Source organism: Aquarana catesbeiana, linkage group LG09 (genome assembly GCF_042186555.1).
Source record: "Aquarana catesbeiana isolate 2022-GZ linkage group LG09, ASM4218655v1, whole genome shotgun sequence".
Lineage (NCBI taxonomy): Eukaryota > Metazoa > Chordata > Amphibia > Anura > Ranidae > Aquarana > Aquarana catesbeiana.
The window spans coordinates 270,748,895-270,769,747 of NC_133332.1; the positions used below are offsets into that span (position 1 = coordinate 270,748,895).

The window sequence follows — 20,853 nt, forward strand, 5'->3', positions numbered from 1 at the left end:
GATGGTAAGGTCTCTTCATACATAGTAGAGGCTTTGCTGCCAGTTCAGAACCCTGAAATACCACTGGCGTGCCAGAATTGTGGTAGGAAAGGCCATTGTGAGCGAACCTGCCTAATCCCGGCCCGTATCTACAGTGAGGAGGTATAGGAGGTTGGGAATGAGATGTGTAGTCTGATGGATCATAGGTATATATGTATATATTATGGTAATGGGTTGATTTCATGTTATGGTATAGTGTGATAAAGGTGTATTTTAGGCTAATAACATGGGCCAAAGGCCCTCCTCGACTCTCTATATCGGAAAGCTGGTTGATAGGTTGCTCTGAATGTGTGTTGGTGAATGGTGAGTGAATGGACACCCCTTGCCTGTACTGCACCCCGTCCTGAAGATATCGGAGAGAAGAAGACACAGTACTCTGTGACATGGAAGCTGTCACGGAAGAATGATGTTGGTGTGTCACCCAGTAGCAAAGCGGCATGTGTTGGGAAACACAGCACGTTAAGACTGTTATGGACTGTTCCACAGGAGCTGGTTCTGAGGCCTATGTTGAAAGGCGCAACACGCAATAAGACCCTTATGGACTGTTCCATAAATGTTCCTGTTGAAAAACGCAATAAGTTAATACAGTTAAGGACTGTTCCATAGGTACTGGTTCGGAAACACATGTTGGGGAGCAACACACGTTAAGACAGTTATGGCTGTTCAATAGGAGCCGTGTCTGAAGAAGGCTGGTATGCGCCCTTTAGGCGCAAAGCGGCATATGTTGGAATTCAACATGAATATCGTATTTCTGGAGTTTGTACATATATTTCCTTACTATGCCTAAGAGAAGCCAGACTCCCATGGTTTTTGAAAAGACTGAAAGTTTCACACTTCCGGGAGGACAGGAGGTGGCCACCCAGGTTGAAATGTAGCCTGTTTAGCTCCCATTGCGCATGACAATGCTGGCTCCGATCTGTCTATGGGAATTTCCTGATTAACTGCTATCCCCACAGGCTTCAAAGGCAGCTAAACTGACAGGGATGATGGATGAGGTGAGATACAGGAAATCAAGGGCCCAGGTGTTTATAGAATTTGACATCGGTCGGATGATGGCAATTCATGGACTAACACTGCCCCCCAGAGGACCGCTATGGCAAGACGGTCCATATGATAGCCTTTTGAGGGAACGCCCCAGAGATACTGTGATCCGTTTTTTGTTATAATTTTTTTATTGTTTAGATATTGCCAAGTTGGTAATTATCTAATTTTTTATATATTAAATTCTTAATTTCACTATGTGCTGGTGTCTCCGCTAGATGTAACGTCCGTTTAGGTTTTTTTTATACTTCCGGTCTTATGTCTTTCCTTGCTGACACCAGCAGCTCTATATAAGCTGCTGGGTGACTCCTTAGCTCCATCCCTCGCTGATTAAGTCCAATCGGGATGTAACGCTGCGTACGGGGGGCGGAGCTTGTTCTGCGGACGTCACCCGCTGCCACCTCTACACTGCTGATCGGTGGATCAGCTTTTTTCTGTTGTCATTTTATTCATTGTGCTTGTCAGCGCTGTACTTTTTTATTCACATACTTGTGATCAAAACAGAGTGCACTTAGTGTGATTCCTTTGTGTTTTGGAGTGCTGCATAACATTACTTTACCGGCCTCTGGAGTTTACCCTTTCATCATTGGATTTTCCTGTCGGACATGAGCTCCACACACTGATTGAGGATCGTCCAAACTGTCTGGGAGGTTTGCAACATCCCTTGAGGATATATGTGTTTTTGACCTTCTGTGGCATTGAGGTCCATCCATTCTGGTAAGCGTATTTGGGCTTATTTGGTGAAGGATATTGTCACTTTTCATTGGAACGACTTTCCCCCTGTCTCACACGAGGGATCCTGCCATTCCTTCTGTTCCGTGATTGGATTTTCCACCTATACTGGACTATTTCTTTCTATAAATTAGTTTTTTGTGCTGCACTTACCTTTGCTTGTACATACCTCCTGAAGCCTGACTAGACACCACAAAAAAAAAGGCCATACTGTCAAATTAGGCCTAAACAATATTTTCTCTCAAGAAGATTTATATGACCCATGGAGATGTTTGAACTCCACTAAAAAAGACTTTACGTTCTCTAATTTACATAAAACGTACTCAAGAATTGACTACTTCATTGTAAACAAGGTGTCTAGGGAAAAAAAGAAAAAAAAAAAAAAAAACTATCAATGGACTCCTGCCTGACCTATCCAACCTAGAGAAAGAACATAAAGAGTCCCCCAATAATGCTACTCTGCTACAGCAACTTAGCAACAAAATAAATTAACTAAGAGCTACTTTAGTAGCTAACCATGATCAACTCCTTAAAAAACAAAAATTAAACTATTATTCCCAAGGCAATAGGGCAGGCAAAATGCTAGCTTCTCTACTCCCCCGTCAGAACATACATAAGATTCATAAACAAGCCCATTATAAATCCGGGAAGGTATTGTACAACCCACAAGAAATTGCGGATGCTTTTTCAGATAAACTATGAGTGTCTGTATATTTTAAAGGGGACATAAATATCATTCAACCCACCTCAAAGGACATAGGAAAATTCCTAGACAAAAGTAAATTTACCCAAAATTAACCCTAACTCCCTTGATAGACTCAGTCAACCTATTTCAGTAGAAGAAACCCAGCAAGTAATTAACTCTCTTACACTATAGCACAATGGCTTATCTATTGCATATTACAAGACATTTGATATCATATTAGCTCCATATTTAACTAAAATGTATAATGCTGCAGAAGCTACTAAGAAATGTCCTAAAGAATTGCTAGAAGCAGTAATCATTACCATCCCGAAACCCGGTAAGGACCCCCCCTTCTCCCCTAAAAACTACAGACCGATCTCCTTACTTGATTCCGACCTAAAAATATATGCCAAATATTGGCTCATCGTTTACTAGAAATCACGCCCTATCTAATTGACCCAGATTAGTGTCAGGGCTGGGCTCAGCCCTTCCTTCTCTGAGCTGGCCACTCAGCTGTCGGCTAATTGCCAGCTCCTATCTATCCACAGTGACTCACCTGTTGATATCCTGCTAGTCAGTCCTGCCTACTTAAGCCGATTAGTAATTGAGTAGCCCTAAGGTCTTTTTCGCGATACCCTTTTTCCTTGAATCTATCAACTAGTAAATTAGATTGAGACATGTAATCTGAAGTAGAGTCACAATTACGTCTAATCCTTAGTAGTTAACCCTTAGGGATCCCTTTCAGCCAGTTGGGGTGGTGACAGCTGGCCGTGGGTATATAGCTGTTTCTATCAGGAATGGATTTACCGATTGGACACACTTTCCCCGGCAGGTATCAATGTCGATATTGATTTAAACTGCTATCTGTCCAACTACTGAATATTTGGTTTCCTGTCCTTCCAGATTGTGAAGGGGCTGTGCATTTCGGTTTCATCTCTTTGTAGTATTTTTTACTATGAATCCTTTTTTACTATAAATTCCTTCATCTAATTTTTAATTTTAAACTTATTTTTGATTTATTTTAATTTCAATCAATGACATTTGACTTGATTGTGCAATTTGGCATCTTTCCACAAGATGGCAGTTTGGATGCCGTTGTAAATTCATAACATTCTTTTTGCATTTTGTTGTATTTTGCTTTTTGGCCACAAGATGGCAGTCAATTTTTAATTCTGGTCTAATTCTCTATTAGATGAGATGTCACCGGATAGGATGCCTTTAATGGTGATGTGTATTCAAGGAGGTGGTGTGCCCGTTCGTAAACGAACGTGACACGCCATTTCCGCTCGTATCTGGTTTTCCTGCTTTTCTGTTTGTTTGCCCGCATGAACCCTTATGTGGGGAACGTGGTTTTTAAGCCGTTTTTAGCCTATTAAATATTTTGGCTTACTTCACCATGGGAGATTTTTATTCATTTTTCCACATTCTTAAACATCTACGGTCTCTGTGACCCACCTTGGGAAGTCCGGTCGTATGCATTCAAGTAGCCTAGCACTACTCAAGACACCTGAGTTCCAGCATTCTGCACCTAGCCGTGACCGGGAGAAGCCCTGTTGGTTGTCCCCAAAGCGCGTTTGACTCCAGTCATGGGAGTCACTTCCATCTGGTGAGTAGGCTGTGTGGCTGGTGATGGTGACTGAATACTGCTATTTGATGCTTCGCTGTACCCAAGGAAGATTTGCGTAGAACTCAATCTACCCAGAAGCTCTGTTTTTCATTATTTGAACATTTTTTATTTATATTTGTCGTACACATTGGATATTATTTGTGGACTTTTCCTTTAATTTTTCACATTTCGATTATTTTGATTCATTTGTTTTTATACTTTTTCACTATGATGATTTAGCATTCAGTTGGCAGACATTATTTCACAATTTTCATGATTTTTTTATTCATAACATGTCGTTTTCATATAGAGTGATTTGGCACTTGCTTTTTCTCATGGTCTCTCGGATACCATCAAGGATGAGATGGCAGCCCGAGATATAACCACTGAATTGGAGAAGTTGATCACGTTTGCAATCCTCATTGACTCCAGAATCAGAGAAAGACTCTCATTTAAGAAGCACTTGCAGAAGCCTCCTGTATATTAGTCTCCGAGCTTTTCAGTCCCACCCTTGCCTCCCTCACCTCCCATGCCTCCTGGTACTGAGTCGGTCAATGAAGATGAACCCATGCACTTGGGCTTCATGTGTCTCTCTGCGGAAGAGAAAACCCTTAGGAGGAGGGAGAGATTGTGCCTTTATTGTGGCCAGGCAGGTCACTTTTTTTTGTCCTACCCGTCCAGGGAAAGCCCAGACCTTGAGGTCCTGTCACGGACAGACCTTAGATGGTGTTGTTTCGTCTCCAGTTATCCAGAAGGATAAGCCCCTGGTTTCAGTTACCCTTTCTTGGGTTGAGTCGTCCGTCGAGATACAGGCTCTATTCGACTCTGGGGCTGCCAGCCTGTTCATTGATGCTGCCTTTGTATCGAAGCACTCGAAGCACTCGATTCCACTGCACTCCACTTGCCATTGAGGCTCTTGACGGGAGACCTCTACAACCTGCCCATTTGACTCAATGTTCCATTGTCCATGGCCGTAGGGGCTCTTCAACATGAGATAATCAAATTCCAAGTTATTTCCTCACCTAAGTTTCCGCTGGTTATAGCTTATCCTTGGTTACAGAGGCGCAACCCCTCTTTTGATTGGCTCCGTGCTGAGGTTCTCTCCTGGTCACCACAATGCAGTAAGACATACTTCCAGAAGGTAGCCAGGGTCCTGTGTACTTCTCTCTCCTCCCTGCTGATTTTAGCGATGTCTTTGACAAAAATCAAGCCGGTAGTTTGCCTCCAAACCGGTCATATGATTGCGCAATTGACCTTCAACCTGGTGCCATACCCCTTCATGACCGGGTTTACCCTTTGTCGGTCTTAAAGGATAAGGCCATGGAGGAGTATGTTGCAGATGCACTTTCTCGTGGTTTCATCTGCAAATCCTCCTGCTGGTGCTGGTTTCTTTGTGAAAAAGAAGAGTGGTGAACTGAGACCTTGTATTGATTATAGGGGTCTCAATCGCTTCACGATTAAGAATGCCTATCCAATTCCATTGATTACGGAGCTATTTGACCGCCTAAAGGGAGCAACGGTTTTCACGCACCTTGATTTGAAAGGGGCATACAATCTCGTGAGGATTATGGAGGGCGACGAGTAGAAAACTGCGTTTAATGCCAGAACAGACCATTATGAGTATTATGAGATCCCCTGATGAAGGCACGTGATCCCTGTGCCGAATACGCGTAGGGGAGGGGCCAGGATGGAGCTGTCAGCACGGAGGAGCAGACGAGACGAACACACCACACCGCACGCCGTACCAGTGTTCCTTATATGTTAAAGCCTTGAATAGGATGGTGCACTCACGCACCTATACAATGTGAGTATCCTTATGAGGGGAAGTGTTTATTTTATAATAAATTGTTGGATATATTACACTATGGAGTTTCTTCTTTCCTATTTTATGTATCGTGATGCTATCTGAGCAAGTTGGAGGTCAGCACCTGCATACCTTTTAGAGCCCAGGAGTGGCTCCCATGCGTGTTTAGACATAGTTTAGGTACTGTGTCACACGCTCAGAGGTGAGCGCATATGCTGTTGGGGGTCACTGGAGAGCACTGAAGCATGCTTTATATCCCTGTACACACTGTTTTGGATGAGCACGATGGATACCACTTATAATGGACATTATATCTATGCACTTTGAGTTTTGCTATTTATGAACTTTGCGTTTGCTATTTATGAACTTTATGAACTTTACATATCACTTTATTGGAGGAGTGAATACACTTTTGATACCTGTATCAGCACTTGGATTTTATATTTTATGCATATTGCACCTTGATTATTTATCACAGATCGATAGCACGTATGATTGTTATATTTATTATTTGCATTTTTTCTAATACTCATATTTGCTTTTTCACAATTTTTATTATTGATTCTCAGTTTAGCGCAGACACAGTTATTGATTAATTTTGCTACACACACGGATATGAAACGTGATTAGTGTTTGCAGTTTGCCTTCATTAGGAAATTCACTCTAGAGGCATTAACCCATTTGTGGCTTGCAAGACCTTTCAATATTTTTCATTATGAGTATCTTGTAATGCCTTTTGGCCTTTGTAACTCCCCGGCAGTTTTTCTGGAATTTATTAACGATGTCCTCCGAGATTTGTTGCAGTTATGTGTGGTGGATTACCTTGACGATATCCTCTTATTTTCCAAGTCCCTGGAGAGCCATCAAACAGATGGACCCAGAGAAACTTTCAGCAGTCCTACAGTGGCCCCAATCCATGGGTTTATGCCCTCTGCAGCGTTTTCTTTGCTTTGCCAACTATTATCGGAAGTTCATTCGTAACTTCTCGTCTCTGGTCAAGCCCCTGAATGATATGAACAGAAAGGACGGTAACCCACAGTGTTGGTCTCCGAAGTCCATTAAGGCCTTTGAGAGTCTCAAGGTTACCTTTGTTTCTACTCCTGTGTTGGCACATCCTGATCCTACGTTTACCTTTATCCTTGAGGTTGATGCTTCTGAGACTGGAGTTGGCACCCTTCTGTCTCAACGTCCTACCTCAGATCGCTATGCATCCTTGTTGCTAATTTTACAAGAAATTGTCACCTGCGGAGTGCAATTACGAGATTGGTGACAGAGAGCTGTTAGAGATCATTTTAGCCCTGAAAGAATGGAGACATCGCCTCAAAGGTACCACCACTGTGCCAGTTCTCACTCTTACTGACCATAAGAATGTCACATTCTTGTCTGAGGCCTCGCTCCCAGAAGGGCTCTTTTCTTGCCTAGTTTCAATTACATGGTCTGATTCCTACCCGGTACTAAGAATGTAAGGGCTGACGCTTTGTCACAACAATTTTCTTCCACATCCAAGATGGAGTCGGTTCCGGTTCCTGTGATTCCTCCTGATCGTATTCTGGCTACGGTTCTCACCAGTCTCACCTATTCCTTTGGGTGACAAAATTCTTACTGCTCAGATCCATGCTCCTTCTGAGAAACCTTGTGACCGCTGCTTTGTCCCTGAGAGTCTTCGTACTGCGGCGCTCCAGACTTACCATTCTCCCAAGATTCTCTTACCCCTGGTAAGAATCAACTCGTTTGGGCCATTTCCTAACAATTCTGGTGGCTTAGTCTATGTGCTGATGCAACTGCCTTCGTAGCTGCCCGTTCGTGTGTGCTCAGAGTAAGACTCCATGACACCTTCCAGTGGGCCTCCTACAACCCATACCCAATGGAGAGAGGCCCTGGACCCACCTGTCTATGGATTTCATTGTGGAGTTACCCAACTCCCAGGGCAACACAGTTATCCTTATGGTAGTTGACCGGTTCTCGAAAATGTCTCATTGTATTCCACTTAAGAAGTTGCCCACTTCTAAGGATCTGGTTTCCATTTTTGCTCGGGAGATCTTTCGCTTACATGGGCTACCCAAGGTGATTGTCTCGGACAGGGGTAGTCCATTTGTGTCCCGGTTCCAGCAAGCCTTTTGTGCACAGTTGGGAATTTAGCTTGCTTTCTCCTCTGCTTATCACCCACACTCTAATGGGGCCACAGAACAAGCCAATCAGTCCTTGGAGCAATTCCTACGTTGCTATATTTCTGATCATAACAACTAGTCAGACCTCTTACCATGGGCAGAGTTTGCTCACAACAGTGCCTTGAATTCTGCTTCCCGATTGTCCCCATTTATGGCGAACTATGGTTTCCAACCTTCCATGTTGCCTGACTCATTTGTCAGGAAGAGTATTCCTGCATTAGGAGGAGCATCTCCGTGGTCTTCGCTCCACTTGGGAACAAGTCCAGGAAACTTTGCAATATGCTAATGATAGGTTCAGACTCAATGCTGACCGCAGACGCCTGCCTGTGCCTTAGCACCAGGTTGGGGACAGGGTTTGGCTGTCATCTCGCAACCTCCGACTTTGTGTTCCCTATCTGTAGTTCGCACCTCGGTTTTTTGGGCCTTTCCGTATTCTTCGCAGGATTAACACAGTGGCTTACGCATTATAACTTCCTTCTAATATGCGTATCTCAAATGTATTTAATGTCTCCTTATTAAAACCTTTGGTCTGCAACTGCTTTACTACCTCGGTGCCTCAACCTCACCCTGTACAGGTTGAGAACCATGAGAAGTATGAAGTACAGTCCATTGTTGACTCCTGTAGGTTCCGTGGGCGCATACAGTACCTGGTGCATTGGAAAGGGTACGGTCTGGAGGAACGCTCTTGGGTCTCATCCTCGGACGTACATTCCCTGTCCTCCTCCGTGATTTCCATAGATGTTTTCCCCTCAAGCCTGGTGGTCCTCCGAGGGGGAGGGGTCATTGAGAAGGGGGTACTGTCAGGGCTGGGCTCAGCCCTTCCTTCTCTGAGCTGGCCGCTCAGCTGTCAGCTAATTGCCAGCTCCTATCTCTCCACAGTGACTCACCTGTTGACGATATCCTGCTCGTCAGTCCTGCCTACCTAAGCCATCCAGCCCAGATGATCTCTGCCTTCACCTTGGTCACATCTCTAGAGACGCTCACCTGTGTTCCTGCTAAAGACTTGCTTGGCTGACATTCTTCTGGCTCCAGATCCTGCTTGCTGTTCTACGCTCATCTCTGGCTCCCTGACGTTTTGGCTTGTCTGACTATGCATTCCGGTTCCTGAACTCTGGCTAGGTTTTGACTACGTTTACTCTGTTTACCTCTTTTATTATTATTATTAAACAAGTGAGATTCAACTGTACCTTTTGTCTCAGTCTGATTCATGGTTTCTGACAATCAGGTCTGTTTTGTAAAAGGACACCAATCGCCTGACAGTACGAGGACAGTGATCAATCTGATTAACCATGTAGAGAACAGTCGAATGCCTTCTCTGCTCCTTGCCTTGGATGCAGAGAAGGCATTCGACAGAGTTCATTGGGGTTACATCTCAGAAACCTTAGGGAGATATGGTTTTTTTAGGGTTTATTCATGAGGCTATTGTGTCTCTCTACACATACCTCTAAGCCAGAGGTCTCAAACTGGCGGCCCTCCAGCTGTTGCAAAACTACAAGTTCCATCATGCCTCTGCCTCTGGGAGTCATGCTTGTAACTGTCAGCCTTGCAATGCCTCATGGGACTTGTAGTTTTGCAACAGCTGGAGGGCCACCAGTTTGAGACCCCTGCTCTAAGCTAAGGTATTCACTTCAGGCATCATATAAAAGAGCTTTAAATTAACAAATGGAACGGGATGCCCCCTATCACCCATAGTATGCTCTCTATCAATTGAACGATTACCAACAACAATTAGATCCAATGTCAATATAACAGGAATTAAAATTGGTAAAAGAACACAAAATTGGCCTTTTCGCCGATATAATCTTGTCACTAACCAATTTGGATCAACCTACAGACGGTTCAAAACATACTTGATTCCTTTGGAAAAGTGTCATACTACAAAGTCAATCATAAGAAATGCTATGCTTTACCTATGAATATGAGAAGAGACACAACTACCACCCTTCGTGAGAATTTGGAATACAACTGGGACTCACCAGTTATTTCATATCTGGGAATTAACCTCATACTTCCCACAAATAAATTACAAAGTCAATTATCCTAGTCTCCTAGACCAAATTACAATTACAAAAGACTTACAAAACTTTCAAAAAATGTAACTATCATGGGGGAAAATTGCTGCATTCAAGATACAAATGTTAAACAAAATACTTTTTTTTTCTCTCCTTACTTATCCCAATACCCTTGCAATTTTTTAAGCAAGTAAACTCTAAATTAAGGAACCTCATTTGGAATGGTAAAAAACCCAGTGTAAAGTTCTCAATACTGACATCCCCTAATTGTAAGGATGGTATGAACTTACCTTATATACAATATTACTTTCATGCCACACTACTAGACCAATTAAAACACTGGGTTCTTTCCACTGATGATAAACTATGGCTATCCATTGAAAAAGAGTCCACTAAAGGAAATGATCTGTTTGCTTTAGCAATAGCATATACTCTGTTCCTTAAAGTGGTGTTCCGGCCAAAATTATACTTTTTAAATAAAAATACACCTATAATACACAAGCTTAATGTATTCTAGTAAAGTTAGTCTGTAAACTAAGGTCTGTTTTGTTAGTTTATAGCAGTAGTTTGTTATTTTATAAACTTACAGCAGGCCATGGGCATCTGAAGCCAGACTGTATTTCTTCCTGGATCTCATCCTTGCAGATCTCGCACATGCTCAGTGCAGCACAAGCAGTGTAATAGGTTTCAGGTCAGGTTTCTATAGCAACGGCAGTGTCAGAGAAAGTTCCCAGAAGGCATTGCAAACAGGAAATGATGCGATGGGCCACGGCCAGGGAGGAGGAAGTGAAAAATGAATACAGCAGATATACAGTAAGTACTGAGAAAAAAAATAAAAAAATATCCAATTTGTTTACAGTGCACAGTTTAGTGAGGGATGCTGAAGAGTTGTAAAAGTGGGTGGAACTCCACTTTAAGGTTATTATACCTAACCTTTTATCCATTAAAGCTATATTGTTAGCATGGAAATGTATATAATCAAAATTTCACCTTTTAGGCTTTATGTACATGGGAGGTTTTTTACAACCTCTCCTGAACGATTTAACTTGACAAATAGTAACTGACGTTTAACTGCCGACCAGCGCACGATGATGTATGTCGGCACAATGGCATGGCTGGGCAACTGGACGTACAGGTACATCCCCTTGAAATCGCGGCATTGTGGGCGCTTGTACACTCGCCGCATACTCCGTGACCATGCCCGTAGGTCCCGTAGACTCGATGTCTGCCAGGGGCCCACGATCGTGTCACGGAGTGGCAGAATGCCGAGATGCCTATGTAAACAAGGCATTTACCTGTTCTGCCTAGCAACATGACAGATCTACTGCTCCCTGTCATCTGGAGCAGCAATCTCTGTCATGTTCTAGTGAGACAATCCCCCCCACAGTTAGAATCACTCCCTATGACACACTTAACCCTTTGATCGCCCCCTAGTGTTTAACCCCTTCCCTGCCAGTGTTTAATTTACACAGTAATCAGTGCACTTTTATAGCACTGATCGCTGTATAAATGACAATGGTCCCAAAATAGTGTCAAAAGTATCTGATGTGTCCGCCATGTCACAGTCATGATAAAAATCGCAGATCGCCGCCATTACTAATAAAAAAAAAAATTAATAATAAAAATGCCATAAATCCCCTATTTTGTAGATGCTATAACTTTTGCGCAAACCAATCAATATACTATACGCTTATTGCGATTTTTTTACATAAAATGTGTAGAAGAAAACATATCGGTCTAAACTGAGAAAGAAATTAGTTTTCTTATATATTTTTTGGGTATATTATAGCAAAAAGTTAAAAATATTGCTTTTTTTCAAAATTGTCGCTCTTTTTTTGTTTATAGTGCAAAAAATAAAAACCACAGAGGTGATCAAATACCACCAAAAGAAAGCTCTATTTGTGGGGAAAAAAGGACGTAAATTTTGTTTGGGTGCAACGTAGCACGACTGCGCAATTGTCAGTTAATGCAACGCAGTGCCATATCGCAAAAAGGCTATGGTCAGGATGGGGGTAAATCCTTCCGGGGCTGAAGTGGTTAAAAACTAAAAAAAAAATACTTTTTTTTTTCCAAATAGCCAAAAATGAAAAACACCTATAAACAAAGCGTGGCTAAAAGCGAGTTACCACGTTTACAAGCTGTTACAGGCATTTGGCGTACATCCGTCCTGAACACTTTTTGCGTTCCAAAAAATGCTTCTAAACTCAACTGCCTAGAAACGACTATAAACGACCCTGTGTACATGTACTGATAAGATAACAGTGTTCAGGGGCAGCTGAAAAAAAAGCCCACTGCTTCTAAACCTCCATTTACCAGCAGCAGTGTACATGAGGCCTTAGGAGAAGTACACACTATATCTATTCCTTTGATTATTCCAAGGCACGACCCTCGAAGGATAAATAGATTAACTAAGGAATTAACTTTTATGAAAATCTTTTCTCAGAGGATAAGGACATTTTAATTAATAAATTTCATAAATATGATCACTTGAATTAATTCAGCCCAAATAAGGGATGGTACATTTCAACATTAATTTGGAAGCATCGTACCACTAACAAAGATTTAATAACTAAAGGTATATCTTTCTTTTATAAGTTGCTCTCAAAGTACCCCAAGTTTGGAAAAAAACATAATATGCTAAAGTGGGAAAAAGATCTGTCCCAATCCTTCTCTGAGGAAAAGGCCATAATCATTAATACAGCCTCCTCCTGTATTGAACATTGGGATAACTCCCAAAAGATATTGAACAGAAGGTACCTAACCCCTTACAAATTGTCCAAAATTTTCCCCTCTTCATCCACAATATGCTGGTGGTGTAACAATCAAATCGGTACCCTGTATCATATGTTATGGAGTTGTAAAAATGTATCTAGCTTTTGGAACTCTGTATCTGTATTCATTGCCTCCCTTACAGGTAACCCAAACAAAATATCTCCAGCTATGGTTCTTCTAAGTATTAATCTAGACATCTTTCTGCTTCATTACAGAATAATAGTGGTTAACATACTTATAGCTGCAAGACTTACCATAACCAAATTGTGGAAATCAAAAGAAGCCCCTAACCTTACTGAAGTCATTACAAGACTAAACCTCCAAGCACATTTAAAGTTAGTGTTAGCCCAAAAAAATTATAGTATGAATCGTTTTAAGAAATATTGGCTCAACGTTACCACTCTTAATTAACTGTAAACTTTCTCCTTTCTATTGAAAATTTTATGGTAAATCAATAGCTTCATGTATATATGTTATCTGCTTCCTACTTGTCAAATGGTATGAACCAGGGTGGATAGAGGGCAGCAAAAATAGCAAGAGAAAAATAGCCATTAAACTAGTGAAATGCAGCCCAAGATCTCACTGGAACATAAATGACCATAGAACAGTTATCAGAATTGGTACAAAAATGCTCAAAAGCAATATATAATCTTCACTAAACATATGATTACTATATGATTCTCCTGCGTGGAGTAGAGAGGCTGATATCCGAGGCACCACACATACATCAATATATAGAGAAGTTATATCTCGACTGTAGATGCAAGGTGCATTATAGAGAAGGCCCAATACCGCAATGAGGTAGGATAATAACCCACCTCTAAAACTGGCAAAGGACTAAACAGTTTCTTGGGGCGTTTCTTCTCCCAGCAACATGAACGCACCCATAGTATAAAATACAACATTGGAAAATAAGCATAGAAAATTATCCAGATTAAAAAGTATAAAAATCCGCGCTTAGGATAATGTGAACTGCTGCCTCCCTGCAAGAAGATTTCTCCTAGGTGAAATCCAAACAAATAAAAAGGAAAAAAAGGGGGGTTGGCGCTGTTCTAAGTAAAAAACTGTGTATATCCAGCAGGGGATAAAGGGCCCTACTTATAATGATAAATTATGTATAAAGTGACATGTGCTGACAAATATTCCCATGAAAATATTATAAAAGTAAAGTGACGTCAATTGATAGAAAAAAATATAAAAACAACCAGTGCTAGTAGAAAAACATCAATCAGCACTAATGAGACTATCAGCTGTGAAAAGCGACATGTGCTGATGAATAAAACCAAAAATTGATATAAAGTGACTTGTGCTACCATATAACTGGTGCTATTAATAATATCAGCTCTAGAACTGACAGTGATTGAACCGTGACATATATGACCACAATATATCAAATTCATGAATAAAAAACAAAAATCAATGTCCACGAAAAAAATGTCAAAAGTGACAAGTGCTTCATATAGTGACAAGTGCTTCATGTAAAATCAAAAAAGTGCTGGCGGTGATGGCTGTGCTCAACTCTTGTGCTTTCACTCACTAGAGCGCTTCACCCCGGCAGGGGTACAAGCATATACTAGAAGTACACTCCCGGTCCTGGTGCTCCTCTGCTAGAATACTCCCCTCGTTCACAACACCAGAGTAGAAGCCCATCCACGAGTGAAAAAGATTTTATGCTTAAAACTTCTACAACCTCCCCTCTGCAGCATAATCTCCAGCCAGGTATCCACACGTTTACCATAAAAAAGCAGAAGAAATCCACATAGTGTGACTCCGTATTGCTATATTTATTAAAGTTAAAAATTAGTGGGTTAAAAAAGGAGAGGGAGCTCCAGTGCTCCAACAATCTCCACACGGAACACGGAAGCAACGCTCTCTTCGCTCTCCTTGCTCCAAGCGTGCGTTCCACAGATCGTATTGCAAAAACCAGAAGTACCGGAGGTGATGTATTACGTATCAAGTTAGTCCCGCCTTAGGCGCCTCAGATGACGTCCGTGTAACATAACGCGTAAGGCGGGACTAACTTGATACATAACACGTCACATCCGGTACTTCCGAGGGACTTAAAGAACTTGCAAGGGGCTTAAAGGATAAACAGTCCCTTGCAACCCCCCCCCTCACACCTGATGTCACAATTAAAAAAAAGCACAGCTGCATCATTCATTCACAGAGTTCTGTGAATGAATGAATTACAAGTCCCATCTTCAACCACGGGGGACATGCTTGTAGTTCTGAATGAACTGTGAGGGTGCTGGTGAGCACCCTTTGTAGTTATTGGATTCTTCCTGCTTTTTAGTGACTGTCTGACAGTGCAGGATGTAGAATTCCATCTGTATGCGAATAATGGACATCAAGCTCTGCAGTTTTTTGGGTTATGGGAGAAAGGTCTTGGAAAACCTTCATATCCGAACCATTAAATCTAAATGCCTTCTGCTCCCTTGTCGGCTGTACTATCTCTTCCTTTAAGCAAAAATCCAGGAAACAGCATATAACATTCCTCTGTTTTCCAGCCACATGGCGTGAGAGCTCCATGAGCATGTTCCAACTCTACAGGGGAGTCTTGAGGGTGCGCTAGTAAATTGTTGAAAAGGGTCCGAAGTGCCTGAGGTAGCTGTTCATGCTCCACAGATCTCCAGAATCCTTCTGATCCAAAGATTGCATCGGCAACCCCTATTGTCTAAATCCTCTAATTTACGGTTCATAAGGTGTTGTGTATGTCGGTCCTTTAAGTTTTGTAAGTCCTGTATATCAGAGTCCTGCTGGGCAGCAGACTTCTCCACTTCCATCAGACATTCAACAACACCCCGGAGCCCTGTTTTAAGGTCTGATACAGCTATAGAGCGTTTTTAATATCAGGTGCAACAGATTGTAAATCAGCCATTTTTGGCATCTATTGTATGAGTTCCACCCTAGCTTCTGCATCAAGGCAAATTTTACCTTTACCATAGGAATCTGTCTGCCTTCTGTAAGCAGTTGATGGAAAAGATCCAGAGGGACATTCAGCTGGCATTTCAGAAGGCTGAGTGTGCAATATCTCTGCAGATTACAGCCAAGTTGTGAGTGAGGGGTCTGGGTGGGATGGAAATGGAGAACTTTTTTTCCCCATATTGAGGGGCAAAAAAATCCCAGATTGCAACCTAGCTCCCGGATCAAGTGACCATCTTTTCTGCTCCTCAAACCATGCCCCCAATACTCCTTTTTGATTGCCTAAAACAAACTGCATTCAATATCTGACTGGAGAAACTTCCAGAATTTTTTTGTTTACAAACTTTTTATTTGGTGTAAAATAGTGGTACAAAAAGGAATTTTGAACATTATGAAGAAAAGCCTTACATCATATTAAATTATATATAGTTGATATACAAAAAGTATATAGTATATATCTTGGTAAGATTGTTACAAAAAGGAGTAATTTAGTATTAAAAAATAGTACAAAATGAATATAATAAAGAGCAATATTCATTTTTTTTATTCATATATTTGATAAACATTTAAAAGTTCAATTCTCAGTAGAACAGTGAATATTCAAGATTAATTATAAGAAAGTCTAAATAAAACATCACAATGAATGAACCAGGAAACCCATTTTTTTTTAAATGGCATAGTGTTATATAATGTGTGAAATATTTTCTCTATAAGATTGATAGTATTAATTCTTGTTTTTAATTGGGCAGTTGGGACCGATGGGGATTTCCAAAAGAATGCTATGAGCCAATGTATGGCAACACTAAGCCCGGGTTCACACCTATGCGAATTAGATGTGTGTTTCTGCACATCTAATTCGCATAGCAGGAGAATGTGACTGGCTCCCTATGGAGCTGGTTCACATATCTCCGGGGCGGCTGCGGAGCGCACTGCACAAAAACGCTGTGCGTCTTTGGCTCCATTTCAGGGCCGAATTCAGGCATAGAATCGGCCCTGATTCGTCTCTGAAACGGGGAACTGGGATGCACAGCGCTCCTGTGCGATCCGCAGCCCGATATAGTGTGAACCCGGGCTAATAGTATGAACAAGTCTCATGTGTGGTAAGGACAGACCTATGATTGGTGTGAACAATAAGAAATTAGGGAGTGTGAGATTTATTTGGGAACCTTTCAAAGTTTGCAACCTTTGCAAAGTTTTCTAATTGTCTCCATATTTGGGGAAACTTTCTCACATTCCCAAAATGTGTGAGAATGAGCCTGGTGAGGAGCATCCTCTAAAGCATGTTTGGGGTGTTGTAGGAAAGATGGCATGTAGCTTAGTGGGTTTATAGTATCACCTAGTAAAAAGTTTAGTAGCGGTCTCTTTGATTGGTTGACTGACTTTGATTGACAGCTGTGGGATCCAATGGCACCACTGCTGTGTCTCGGTCAATCAGGAAAAGTGTCCTGGATGGCCTAGACATTCGGGGACATCGCTGGAGAGAGATGGGGCTCAAATAAGTAATTAGGGGGGTGCTGGGGAGGCTGCTACACACAGAAGGCTTTTTATCTTAATGCAGAGAATGCATTAAGATAAAAAAAGCTTCTGCATTTACAACTCCTTTGAATTCTAGTGTCTTTTTAATGATGAGAAAAAAAGAATACTTTTTCATACAAAATGTTAATAAAAAGGACACATACCTAGGTTTATTACTTGAACACTATTTTGATTTTCTGCCTGTGTTGCTCCTCCAAACACCCACATGCTCCCTGGATTTCCAGTTGAGATAAAGCTGGCATGCTCATAACGTGGTGACAAACCATCCCAGTTCAGGCCATACCATTCATAGGTATCTACAAAGAAAATTACAAGGGAAGTAAAGTTTTATTTGGTATATTGTTTAAATAAAAACCCTGCTGATTTTAATGCATACTTTTTTTAACATTTAACTTAATATATTTAACTTATATACTTAATATTTAACTTAATATTTTTTTTTAATCTAATAATTACTGTACTAAATAGATTGTAGTGCTGATCCCACTGCAGCCTAAAGATAGCATAGTTCATCTTCAGGCTTATTTTGTCAATAAACCCCCAGGGCTGCAGGTGATCAACGTAAGAGCTGATATAGTGAAAATATGATTGGAATCCACACTGATTGGTTACCAATCATCCATGGGGACTGGTGATTAGTGAAAACCTGGATTGAGAGTCACCAGCTGTGCAAAAGGGAGGACATGGAATAACCTATTCATTCTGTGGAACATTAAAATATCAATTTAGGTCAGGAAGGGGATAGAGTATCATAGGTATATATTATTTATGGGACATTGATTATTTCTTTTATGCATCTATGTACTGATCTCAACTTATATAGCAATCCGGTTGAACAATGGAAAATTACTTTTGGGTACTACTGTATTGTAGAAAGTTCATATTTTAATACGCAAAATATTTTCTGTGAATTCTTTACTTTCTCAGTTGTACATACTGTACCCTTTTTCTAGATTATTTAATCCCAACTAAGCATCCATTTAAAATTAGTTAAATACATTCCTGGTGTATCAAAACAAAAGGTTTTGCATAGTCTTATAGTTTGTTTACTTAAAGCATAACTAAAGGCATTTTTTTTTTTTTTTTAGTTTTGGATAGAGTGCAGAGGGATTAGAATGCTTGCCAGTTTTTATTGCGGTCTGTGACCCAGTTAAGGAGATTCACCATATTTTCCCTGGTTACCATTATCATTGAAAGTGAAAGAAAAAGGGGGGTGTGGCCGGCCACAGAACAAGATGGCAGAGTGAGAGCTGAGCTCCACTACCCAGGGACAGCCATCGGCACACAGTAGTCTTCTAGGGGGTCTTTTCACCCCACCAATGGAGTGGTTCACACACCACCAGCCCAGGGACCATGGCAAGAAAGAGGAAGGAGCACAGGAGCTTCCAGGGGCACAGGTGCCCCTGGAAGACATGATGTTGTCACAAAACGCGTAGGGCGGAGCTGGACGACGCGCTGACGTCATCTCCAATCTGTGCTCCATCTCCAGTAGGACGGGTTTGTCCGGGTCCACACGGCCAACGGACCAGACTTAAGGCTCTCTTTTTTCTAGATGACACTGTGTGTGTATTTATGAGTTTTTGAATAAAGTCCTTTATGGTTTTACACTATGCAAGTCCCATCTTTATTTTATGGTACGCCTCTTCCACGAGTTGGTCCGTAACCGCTGATGTTGTGATGACCCTGTAGTGGACACCGATGCGAGTTCCAGTTGCCATTTTCAGCTGTGATTGCGAGCTGTGATCCTCTGTAGTGGGGGATCGTGGCTTTCCGGTAAGGAGTGACCATTCCATTCTTGGTGGTGGACTGCTTTTTCACGGATGAATATTTAATAATCACGTGGAGTTTTTCAAGATAGGTGGTTTAGTGCCACCTTCAAGACTGTTAATTTAGTTCACCCTTTGGACTTTTCAAGATCGCATGAGTGGTTTATCTTTGATACTATTGTTTTTTTCTCGTGTTTACGTATAATTGTGCTCATTTAGAAGTTGTCACTGTTTTCACATTTTCATGCACTTTTTGTCACTTACTAGTGCAATTCTTTTTGTTTCTTAATACCTTTATCATAGACTCACTGCCACTCCTAACCCTACTCAAGGAGTGGCAGATCCTACCAGAACCTGACGGGAGCTCCAAATCTCCTAGAAGTGTCCCCATGCGGACCCAGAATGCAGAACAGAAAAGTTTCATCTTCAGCTCCCTGGGGAGAGTAGTCTCTCTCACCTACATAAACTTACTCCTCTGAAATTAACTGAGCAGCGAAATGCTGCATTCGGGTACAAGTTACCCTTTTTTGTCTCTAACCATTAGTCCACGATGTCTCTTGCTCACATTGCAAGTTTTTCAGTCCTCCTGACTGACTTTCTTCCCCAATCCTGCCCGACTGGCACACTTCAATGGAGATTCCCGAGTGCAAGGAATGAAGACTAAGCCCACTGCAGTCTTCAGAGAGCACGGTTACAGCTTAAAGTCTCTCCCCTTGTGCTGTCCCTGCTCAGTGCTGATCTCTACTTATGGTCAGTCTTTTGCTCTGTCCTGCTGCCTCTCCTGAAGATTCTCCTCCAACTGCCTCCTGTGGTGTGATCCTTCTAGGCCAGCTATCCAGAGCCTCCAGCACAATGTATCACCCCTCCCTGGCAGGGGGTTCCCTCAAGGGCTACCGACAGCCCCTCCTCAGCACTCCACCCAACTCCCCCGCTGGAGTAGCCCTCGTCTATTTATAGGGTTGTCTCTGCTCGCTGCCAGCCCACTTCTGGGGACTGGCTGAGTCCCCATAAATATTCATGGCAGCTCCTCCTAACCCCTGCCCTCTAGTTCTAGAAGGTTCTCCAACATTTCAGACACCAGGGGGAAGCACCAGAGAGCTGCCAGGATGAGTCAAACAGCCCTGACCTTTAGTAACCCTGCCCCTATTCAGTGACTCAGGTTATTCCTGACCAAAATATGCTTTTCCCTACTCTTACACTAGTAGCACACACTAGAGGGTGCTACACCAACAAACTCGGATGTAAGCAGATATAAACGGACATACATCCATTAACATCCTTCAGAATCGCTTTGTGTCTCATTGTGAATCGGTTTGAAAAACTGAAAGACAAATTGTGATTGAACACACACGTGAAAGGGCCCTAAAGCAGTATCCTAAACGTTTCTGGCGCATGTTTTCTGCATGCCTTTGTGCTGTCTACCATGTACTAATGCTACTTCTGTCACTGCTCATAACCCTAGTCTCCAGTTGGATGAAGGGGTAGCTGTGTCAGTCCCAAATATTCAAAGTGTTTCCAACCTGACAGGAAGGCTCCATGCACACTGGGCTTAAAAAAAAAACAGTTCATTAGCAAGTAAAAAAAAAACAAAAAAAAAAACGCTCATATAGAGCATTTTTGTACACGTTTAGTAGTTTTTAGCGTTTTTTTCTGCCAGAAAACTCCAATCAAAAATGCAAAATAGGAAGGGTTTTTTTATCGCCTCCAAATGCTGAGCTTAAAATATGCCTAAACGTCCTAATGTGCATGGACACAGAAGATAACATTGGG

The 20,853-nt window shown here is 41.8% G+C and overlaps 1 protein-coding gene across 1 annotated transcript in view; it reads right to left on the minus strand.

Moving 5' to 3' along the window:
- Nucleotides 1-20,853, minus strand: part of RABEPK (Rab9 effector protein with kelch motifs) — a gene marked incomplete in the record, with an annotated part of 524,880 nt that overhangs the window by 344,779 nt on the left and 159,248 nt on the right. Inside the window, 1 exon segment of the mRNA XM_073600345.1 lies at nucleotides 17,461-17,613. Within this exon segment, the coding sequence (XP_073456446.1) occupies nucleotides 17,461-17,613 (153 nt within the window).